The sequence below is a fragment of the Aphis gossypii genome, unplaced genomic scaffold (genome assembly GCF_020184175.1).
Source record: "Aphis gossypii isolate Hap1 unplaced genomic scaffold, ASM2018417v2 Contig00201, whole genome shotgun sequence".
NCBI lineage: Eukaryota > Metazoa > Arthropoda > Insecta > Hemiptera > Aphididae > Aphis > Aphis gossypii.
This window is the reverse complement of record NW_026083025.1, coordinates 37,139-47,784: the sequence shown is the minus strand read 5'-3', so window position 1 is coordinate 47,784 and position 10,646 is coordinate 37,139. Positions and strand designations below refer to the sequence as shown.

Here is a 10,646-nt window from a genome sequence, read left to right as displayed (position 1 = left end):
GTAATAATAGTATAATATTCAAGTTTTTTAATAATTTACAAATACTGGAATACTTCATAGATCTCCGAGCGGTTATTCATTTCTTCGTGGACAAAATATCTTGCCATTGCCATGTGTAACAACGTTAAGACATCACTTGTTAGCAGTTAAGATTGGGTGTGGTTTTGACAATAATTTCTTCAAACTATTAAAAAAAAAATTTGACAATAAAACAGAGAACCAAAAAAAAGTTGTATTGGTGTTAGATGAAATATCTTTGAGAGAGAGTATATCAGTTAACACTAGGAACCTAACATACCATGGTTTGGAAGATTATGGTGATGAGTTGAATACTAAAAATACAGGAAAAGCTAATCACGCATTAGTTTTGATGATTCGAGGATTATCTGAGAAGTTTCATCAGCCAATCGCTGTCTTTGCCTCAAAAGGACCAGTTAAAGGTACATTTAAGTGAACCGTGTTTTAACTATTAAATAGTACAATAAGTTACATTTAAATTTTTGAAATCGAATAGGTATTGATCTAATTAAAATTCTGCTGAAGACGATTCTATTGTTGGAAAATTCTGGGGTTCAAGTGCTAGCTATAACAAGCGATGGCGCATCAACTAATCGTACAATGTGGCATATGTTAGGAATTTATGCACAATCAGATGAAATACGAAATTCAATTACCAATCCATACGACAACAATCGCCAAGTGTTTGTATTCTCTGATGCGCCACATTTGCTGAAAACTGTCAGAAACCGGTTGCACGCTAAAAAAACATTAAGAGTGATTATTTAACATATAATTATTCATGAAATAGTTTAATTTAGCAATGAATACATAATCATTAATTTGTTTTAATAGTACAATATTTGAAAGGATATTAGTAAATACAACTTAAATAATTATATATACCTATTATATTAACATTACTTGTTGATTAGATTAGTCCAACAAAACCTCCAATTAAATGGGCAATTTATGAGCACCTTTATGAAACTGATTCTAAGTCGTTGACAAGAATTTGTCCAAAACTCACCAAAAATCACTTTCAACTTAACAGTTTCTCAAAGATGAAAGTGAAGTTTGCTTCACAAGTAAAATCAAATAACTCCTTATGAAAAATAAAAACGTTGTTTAATATTGTGTAAATTATCTTTTATTTAACAGATTTTCAGCAAATCCGTAGCAGATGGTATAAGATTTTTTAATACTAAATCATACCCAGGGTTCAATGAATGCGAGGAAACAATACAATTTACTATTTTTATGAATAATTTATTTGACGCCCTCAATAGAAAATTTCCAGCAGAAGGGATAAAAAAAAATAGTCAAGATTTGGAGGTTTAATTAAATGTTATGTGTTGCTCGTTTCTATGTGATGTTTTGTGGTACTAAAATCTTAGGAAAGTATTTTATTTATTTGCTAATTAATAATTTGTAATATAGTAGGTAGTTGTGGTTTTTGTAAATTTACTATATTTTGTTCAGTGAAATCAATTAGTTAGGTACATAAATATATTTGTTGGTTAAAGGTATTGAAAAACGCACTGACAGTTTTACATAGATGGGAATTAAATGTGGCCAATAAATTACTGTCAGAAGATGATTTTTTAACAAAACAAACTACTGAAGGGTTATATATATAATTGACAAATTATCTTCTTGACGAATGCAATTTTGCTTATGTGTTGACAAGTAAAACTAATCAAGACTGCTTAGAAGTAATAATTAAATACCTACTATTATATGTATAAAATTACTGATTTCCTAGAAATATGATTCATTAATTGTATGTGAATTTATTTTCTTTAGAAATTTTTTGGTACCATTAGACAAGTTGCTGGTTCCAATGACCACCCTACTACACCTACATTTTTACAGCTATACAGAATGTTATCGGTATATTCAATAATCAAGCCCCCCAAATCAGGAAATTGTTGTATACTAGAAGGTAAACAATTCATTTTTTCACTAATTTAAGTACTTTTTCATATTTATTCTTGTAGAAAATATCCCAGTTATTACAATCACAGACCTAAAAACTATTTTAAATGATAAAAATGATGTAAATGAAAGGGAAGTTAAAATAAATAATTTAAAACAAAAAATTGATTACATTGTTGAAGAAGGTCAATGGAATTTTGAGGATGTTTTTAGCGAACACAATTATAGTGATGTCAGTTCTACAGCTTTTGAGTGTGCAGTTTATTTTATGGCTGGGTAGGTTTACTAAAAAAAAATTAAAAATACAATTTTTATTATTACACTATTATTTTATAGATATATAAATAAAAGATTGATAAGAACTACAAAATGTGAAATATGCCTTAAGAGTTTACAAACTATTTATAGTGTATCATCAAATCCAGCTGCCGATTTGGTGAATTTGAAAACGCGGGGATTTTTAACACATCCAAATCACTATTTATTCAAATTTTTGGAGTCATTAGAGTTATGCTTCATGAAACATGCTGAATCTTCAAGTCCTTTTGATGATACACAAGAAGAGTTCTTCCAGACAGAGAACATAACCATAACTTTTCCATGTAATCTACACAAGACGGATATCATAACAGACATTTTTATTATGTATATAACAATGAGGATGAGACAATATAGTTATACAAAAAATCAGGAAGCTAAAAAATTAAACAAAACCAAGAAAAAAATGTCTAAATTAGTATCATCTTAGGAAATATAATTTATAAGCTTTTGGTTTATAGCGTACTATATATAATATAGTAAGATATTAACAATTACAAATTATAAAATTATGTTATTATACAAACTATATTTTTACTTTGATTTACCTATTATTCCTTTTGGTAATCTGTTAAAAATCAGTTGATTTAACAACTGGTTCTTATTTTTCTTTGTAAAATTAGGTAATACTTCATACAGCTGGTATTAGATTGGAAAGCTATTAAATGCCAATATAAATTTGACATTTGTTAAAAAAAATTTTACATCGTAAAGTTCTTCTACGTTTTCAATCATAAAGTATTATGAAGTAGGTACTATATAATAGTAATTAATAATTATAATATAGTATTAATTATTATTATTATTTAATATATTTTAAGAATATCAAGAGTATCGTGGTAATTTAGTAGATCCGAGATCGCGCCACATGGCAGTGAGTTTTTCATATTTTTGATAAGAAACTCTACCACCGAAATATCAGACCTCGTTGCTTAACCATTCTATCTTAAACCGTGCTCATCACATTACGTTACGTGATAAATAACAATTATTGTTAAAATGATGCTCTGTGAGTGACTGGGTATTATTGGATTTTGGTCTAGAGATAATTTTAGATATTTTTCCCGATTTCGATCATCGATAAAAAATCCTACAATATCTACATATTATTCAATCAAACAATCAGACTAGACCATAGGCCAACATTTATTAATTTTAACTTTTATTCATTACTAAAACATAAGAAAAGGATACCCGTACGTCGTAACCAGTACATATTGTTACATATTACCATTGATTATGAATAATATTCAATGATATTACATTGTTATTACTTTCATAGAAATTCGTTTAGGAATACAGCAACTAAGCTACACGGACTAATAGTAATATGGTAATAGTGTAGTATTGTATTAATGTAATATCTAGGTTATACTCTAAGACGTTATTGGTAACTGATTAAATCTCTAGTACCTACTTTACTACTTATACTTACTATATAGTATTAGTATTAACCATTTTGGTAAAAGTACCCAACCGAGACCCACCCACCCACAATTTTAGGTGGTTCAAATGCACCACCTAAAGTACGTACTCGGCGGCACTGAGGTGACACGTTATTAATTTACATGTTTCCGTATTCTATATGGTAGTGGGCTATCTAGTGTGTATTTAATCTATGGAAATGCTTACTGGCTAGACTATTATAATATATTAGCTACAACAGCTTAGTAACAATTATGTTGATAGGGCTATTGATTTTATTATAAGATTAATAATATTGTTTTGGAAATTTTAATAATCTAAAATGCATAGTTTTAATTTAAAATAAAATACAACATATTATTTATTATAATAACAATGATAATAGTAATATGTTTAAAAACTCGCCTGTTTCATTATCAAATAAGGTATACACGATATTCGGATTTCGGTTGTTGCTTAAATTCAATACTTGCAACTTGTGTAGTGTCGACAACATATAGAATGTTCTGGGACATGACAGGTTATTGTCGCTCAAGTCTAGTAGTATAAGTGACAAGAGCCTAACCTAACCAAGGTCATCCGTGTTTCATATCGTCATTCGTCGGTGAAACTGCGTCTGGCGCCGTCTGCAATACGTCCTCGACACGAACTAAGATATAATGGACTGGCATCGAGTGCAATATCTGTGAGCCGAAAATGTTACGCGAGCGAGGAGTGCAGGGTGTTAAAAAAATCCGAATGATTTTAGCGCTCTCTATATAATTTATATACTTTTATATACTAAAATAATATAAAAAAAAAATGTAGATGGCGTTGGAATCATTCGGATTTTATTTTTCATAACATTTGATGCTCGGTCCCTCCTACTCCCCCAGCCAATTCGATGCCAGTCCATTATATCTTAGTCCGTGGTCCTCGACTAAGTCCAAAATTCACTTTTTTCAGGAGACACATAAATGTATTTATAAAATCAATGGAGATACGATGTATTATGACACGCTGACACGGAGATACGAGATATTAGTATTAAAAATTTTGATTGGTGATTTACAATGATTGGTTGTACATTTAGAATATCTTTAGAAATTTGATATACGAGATATTTACACCATAGACCTTATACTAATAGCACGATTTAAGATATCTTAAATCGTGATCGTGACTGGTGTATGAACAAATAGGACCCGGGTCATCGAGATCCCAACCATATTATGGTAACAACATGGATCTAGCTGTCTTGGGATCTTGGGATCTCTTGATCAAAATTTCTCACTAGTTAACTGGTATCAGCCATCAGGCTAGGTTATGGAGTGGGCAAATAATAATGTATTTTATCATATTATTATCATCATTCATAAATTTAAAATTTATAATTTAATAATAAATAGTAACTGCTTTAATTAGCTTAATTCTTTACTATTAAAATATTAAATTATCTTGAATTTAATTTTACCATTGTAAACCACCTTTAAAAAGGTGCTTACAATCCGCCTCTGTTCTTGTTTTCTTAACCTAACCTGACAGCGGATACCCATGCTTCTGTTTGCATCAGATTAATCCGTGGTACGTACTAGTTTATCCAAATTATAAATTTACCAAAGCTTTTGCAGTTCTTCTTATAATTTTTTTAATTTAAAAATCAAGCAATTTTTTTTGTCAGTTTTTTTAAATTAATATTAGATCTGATGATATTTTACAGTATATAATTTTTACTTAACAGTATGAAACAACACATTTGCAATTTCGTAATTCCCAACAAGTAACATCCACAATTTATGTTTTAGGTACAATAACAGACATAATAAATAACAGAAAAAAATACATTGATACCACACTACCAGCGGTAAATATTGAAAAATGATGAAACACTAATATAGTTTAATATAATGTTTAATTTAATTAATCTAAAATAACAATTATTTCTGTTATTACAGATCTGCAAAGTGGACAAACTAATCTGTCTAAACCTTCAAAGCATTCACCACACTAACAGACGTGGTTGCATGGTCTCAATACGATGTTGGACCCAGTACTCATGCATGTCACGCACACCACTCTCTCATGTTTTCAACTGAAAAATAATTATAATATATATTATTTATGCATAACAAGTATTTATTAATATTATTTATTTGTATTAATGGCCAAATTGAATCAGAGATATTGGCTTATAAGCTATGTTTACATTATATCATATTATGGCAAAGTGTTCTTCACATGATAATTTATGTAGTTATTATTATTCATCAATAATGTTTGTATAATACTTCTACAATTTGCCTGGCATAAGACTAAAGCTTAAGTATAATTTATAACTAATATTTTAAAAATTAGTAATTACAAACACAGAGAGAAAATATGCACAATTTTTGAAATGACTAGAGGCAATTTAGTCTATCAATCTAACACTCATTAATTATAAGTAAATATATACTTTTTAAATATTGAATATTTATCAGAATTTTCAATAGTATTATAGTGGGTAAAATTGTAGATGACCTGCATAACATTGTACATTTATATTATTAAAATATAATATATACCTTCATCATTTGATCTTCTAATTTCTATGTGAGGAAAATTATTTATTTCATTTATAATTTGTCGCTGTGGTTGAAATTCAAAAGTTGGCCAAACCAACGGTTCTAGAATAAAATATATTATTTTATCATTCTTATATTATGAAAAAAATTTTTTGTTTAAATATTATGTCCATGTATGGTACAATTTAACTATGAAGTTCTAAAACATGAAAATTACATAAGGTTTTCAAATTGCCCATTGATAACTAATCATTTTACACTTAACCCAATACCTAATACCTTAACCTAACCTAACCTAACCTTTTCGATCTGCAGAACCTTTTTGGAACTTAGCTTTGCTCATGGCGTCAATGATAAAATCTATGAACCTTTTTTTTCTATGGTCAAAATATCCAATAGTGGTGTTACATTTTTTTTTTTTGATAATTAAAATAATGATACTTCATCAAAATTACTGTTATCTTAACCGTTAATTATTGTCATAATTTATTTTTTGAACCAGATAATAGTCGGCAGCGTGGAGCGAACACGGCGCCCTTGGAAAGGCACCGCGGCACAGTGCATACCGTTTGGGAACCGCTGACTTAACCTATCACTACTCGGTATACTAACCTTCATCATAATGTTCCTGCACTTGACGCAAATCATCATTATTTAAATTTACTTGATCAAAATCATCTTCAGGCATTGCATTCTGTTCTGCATAAATTGGTAGTGGTTCTAACTCCAAGTTGTAATGCCTCAGCACTCCCTGGAAGAATGCTGGCGGTGACTCATATCCAATTATCACGCGATTACTTGGCTCTAGAATAAAAAATTTATTTATCTTAAAACAAAAAGTAATACAAAAAAGGCCATCATTACCAATGTTTTCTAAAATATTTTCTTCGGATTCATCATCATATCCTAAAACCTGTTCTGGTAACTCTAAAATATTAAAAATTATTTAATAATTTGTTATAAACATTTACATTTTATAAAAAAAACCATGATTACCAGTATTTTGGTTATTAGTTTCGACTGGTTCAACATCGAATCCTACATCCTGTTGTAATTCTAAAATATTAAAAATTATTTAATAATTTGTTATAAACATTTACATTTTATTAAAAATAAAAAGCCATGATTACCAATATTTTGGTTATTAGTTTCGACTGGTTCAACATCGAATCCTACATCCTGTTGTAACTCTAAAATATTAAAAATTATTTAACAATATGTTATAAAAATTTATATTTTAACTAATAATACTAATAGAAATGTAATACAACTATTAGAATTTTTACCTTCATTTTGTGGTCGTTGTATTCCGAAATTTGGCGTTATATGTTTAGTGTAACCCAAAAATTCTGCCACAGTAAACCGGTTTTGGTCAAGTTTTGTTAGGCCCAACGTTATTTTTTTATCTTGTACATTGCTTGCACGTGGTCTATGTTGCCTGACTTCTAGGCCATTTACTGCCAACCGGTAATCATTCATTATCCTATGAGTGTGAGTAATAAGGTTTTCTAATATAAAAAAAATATCGAAGAACTAGTATGTTTTTTTAAATGAAAATAAAAATTATATATTATTAAAAATTTATTGATTGTTTATTAAAATCAACTTTATTCATTCTTTACCTAAAAATAACCATGGACTTGGATTAGGATTTTGAATGTGGCTCATGAGATTTCTGTGACTAATTTCCAAAACATTATTCGTTCGTCTGTTTTGACGGCTTACTGACAGCATCTCAGAAAAAATACCTGTACAAATTATAGTAGTTAAATAATTGTGGCTTGCCACAGTGTAACTATAAAATATATTATAATATATTTTTTTAACCAATTATTACCAAAGAGTTTTGTTACCAGGATTTATTTTAGTGGGGTGGGCAATGAACACTTTTTTGACATCAATAACTAGTGACAGCTTTAAGCCAAATCTTTATCAGAATTTTGATATACTTATATAAATGAGATACTATTACAATTTCCAGGGGGTGCTTTCTTCATACTATTTCTGTTATTTTCAAAAGCTAGTTTGATAAATCTGAATGTCCAATTATTTGAAACATTGAGCATATATTTTAAGTTAATTTATTGATCAAAAAATAAATTATAAAATCTAAGGTTCGTTAAATATAATAATCTTTTCTGATATTAAAATAAATAAATAAAAACTATATTTTGAGATATTAATCAATATTTCCTTTGAAATAAATAATCAGAAATATTATCAGAAATAACGACTTATTTTATATTACCCATTTTTCCTAAAACTATATGGCATATTTACCTGTCAGTATTTTATTATCTGTTGGAAATAAAATGAATAATTTAAAACTTTTTCAATGATAATTATACATCTAATACCTATTATATGTATTTTTATTAAATTAATTTAATTGTTTATCTTATATTATTTATATACATATAGAAAAATATGTTAGTTATTAAGTTTTTTTTTTATTTAAAAAATAATTAAATTACTTAACGTAATTCATAAATATTATTTGTTTATGTTTTAAAATTACCAGTCAACCATGTTCTCCTGTAATATTCAAAGAATTCATTAATGATTTGATTTTCAGATGGACCAATCAAGTTTTTAATATTTGTATGGTACATCCTTCTGACTACATCAAAACCTTCATCCAATTTATGGTTTGGCAACAACGCAATTGTCATTACCATTCGAAATAAATCATGGACTTTCCTATTTTCCCTGTACAAATTGGTTAGTCCTAGAATTTATTTACAACAATTTATAAATTATTTTGTGCCTAAATAAAACATTTATAATAAATTATTGAAATTTTATTAATCTATTCAATTTTAGAATCCAAAATCTCACCAAGTTCTTGAATTTTTTGCCATATACATTGTGACGAATGAAACCAACAACCTACAATTCTGGCTGTACTATAGACTATAGTACTATCAACTATAGACTGTCGTGATATACGAGAGAGAGTACGAACGTTGGCCCGATAAAATGCGGCGCATTCCATTCCAATTCCCGTTATTGTCTCTTAAGGAGAATCCACGACCATTTAAAACCACAACCCTTTTAATAGTAATGTTTTGCATCTTAGGATTGTTAATAAATATTTATAATTTGCAAAAAATAACTGATGTTGATGGATCAAGACAAATGTTACGAATGAATGTATTTCATACTCCTAATCCATTGTCATCCCTATTTCAACTTTAATTACAAAGTTAAAGGAAAACATCATCTGCTTCCCTTTATACATTATAGTTATCAGAATATACTAAATGATTTTTTTTTATATAGAATTACTTAATGTGACTGTACATTATCTATACACTATACATTTAATACACTACCTTGAAATTGTTATAAAATAATTTGAGTTATCCATTTGTAGTAGGTACTTGGTACTTGGTAGTTTTACTAATATTACTCATAACTCACAAGTCACAAGTCATATATAACTATATATAACAAGTATACATAATTGAAATTTTAACAATTCATTTTCTAGTTTAGAACTGTTAGATTCTTTGGTACCCACTTTAACACTATAGACCTTTACAATTTTATATTTTTCCAGAATAATTAATCTTAAAGTCTGGACTCACAAGAAACCGAAAATCAACTATCTATAATGTATTTATTCATACAAATTACGATTAAACAAAATCTTTGTCATCATGTAATCATAATATTGTTTCTCACAATTATTTTATATCCAGTTAGACGCTAACCTACATCATACAAACCTAACATTTTTCATACAAAAAAAACACTCAACATTTTTTCTGTGCCCCGCCTAAGGCTAATAATTAGCTAATCGACTATAATATATCTCCTTAAGATCATAACTTAAAAATTACTAAAAAAAATGAGAATTTAGTTGTTTAAAAAAAAAAAAAAAAAAAATCGTGAATGAATAAGTTGGGTTTATCTGAATTTTACATTTTTGTGATGACGAAATGGTAATAGAGGCAAGAGCCGGTCGAAATTTACATTTTCCGGCCGATTGTCCTCCCTAGCTGTATACAAGCTGATGTTCTTAGATTCTGAACGAAGTGATGAATGTATTGATTTTACAATGATGCAGGTTTTTTTTTTTTTTGTGTCTGTGAACAGCATAACTAGTCAAAATAATGCTTTAATTTCAAACTTCGGGGGTGGTTTCCGATGGAAAAGTGAATATCCTTGGTGCTTAATAGAGGTAAAAAGTAAACATTTTCCAACAGTTTTCAAAAAAATCGAGAAAAACAAAAAAGAAATGACGGAAAAACGGGAATTTTTACACAAAACCAGTTTTCGCCGAATCGATTTTTTTATATAGTTGTAATTCAAAAATTAATCACTGTAAATACTTGAAATTTTCACCAAATATTTATGTTAGTGTTATCTATATACAGTTAAATTTTCAAAAATGTTTGACTTTTTTTGAGTTATTTATAG

General features: G+C 28.2%; 2 protein-coding genes and 1 long non-coding RNA gene across 5 annotated transcripts; 2 read left to right on the top strand and 1 right to left on the bottom strand.

Annotated features, from left to right (window-relative positions):
• Nucleotides 1-1,369: 1,369 nt before the first annotated feature.
• On the top strand, nucleotides 1,370-2,215 carry LOC126553303 (uncharacterized). The gene is made up of 4 exons (XM_050208449.1): nucleotides 1,370-1,398; nucleotides 1,688-1,712; nucleotides 1,804-1,942; nucleotides 1,998-2,215. Exons 1-4 carry the CDS (start codon nucleotides 1,370-1,372, stop codon nucleotides 2,213-2,215), a joined length of 411 nt encoding a protein of 136 aa, XP_050064406.1.
• Nucleotides 2,216-3,978: 1,763 nt separating this feature from the next.
• LOC126553314 (uncharacterized) lies at nucleotides 3,979-8,279 on the top strand. 3 transcript variants are annotated; one of them, XR_007606474.1, is made up of 4 exons: nucleotides 3,979-4,198; nucleotides 4,624-5,241; nucleotides 5,463-5,521; nucleotides 5,613-8,279. It is a non-coding gene; the product is annotated as an uncharacterized LOC126553314 (long non-coding RNA). The 3 variants fall into 3 exon arrangements; XR_007606473.1 differs by having other exon boundaries at nucleotides 3,979-4,363; nucleotides 4,624-4,701; XR_007606472.1 differs by having other exon boundaries at nucleotides 3,979-4,363.
• A 443-nt stretch (nucleotides 8,280-8,722) lies between these two features.
• Nucleotides 8,723-9,464, bottom strand: LOC126553321 (uncharacterized). Its single transcript, XM_050208501.1, has 2 exons — nucleotides 9,060-9,464; nucleotides 8,723-8,949 (listed from the first exon to the last, which is right to left on the bottom strand). The coding sequence occupies exons 1-2, from the start codon at nucleotides 9,214-9,216 to the stop codon at nucleotides 8,723-8,725; spliced, it is 384 nt and encodes a 127-aa protein (XP_050064458.1). The 5' UTR covers nucleotides 9,217-9,464.
• Nucleotides 9,465-10,646: the final 1,182 nt, after the last annotated feature.

Coding starts and splice junctions, on each gene's coding strand:
- LOC126553303 (XM_050208449.1), top strand. CDS start 1,370: ATGTTTTGTGGTACTAAAATCTTAGGAAA. Junction 1,399..1,687: donor GGTACTAAAATCTTAGGAAA/GTATTTTATTTA, acceptor TGTGTTGACAAG/TAAAACTAATCAAGACTGCT. Junction 1,713..1,803: donor CTAATCAAGACTGCTTAGAA/GTAATAATTAAA, acceptor TATTTTCTTTAG/AAATTTTTTGGTACCATTAG.
- LOC126553321 (XM_050208501.1), bottom strand. CDS start 9,216: ATGGAATGCGCCGCATTTTATCGGGCCAACGTTCGTACTCTCTCTCGT. Junction 8,950..9,059: donor GCAAAAAATTCAAGAACTTG/GTGAGATTTTGG, acceptor AATAAATTCTAG/GACTAACCAATTTGTACAGG.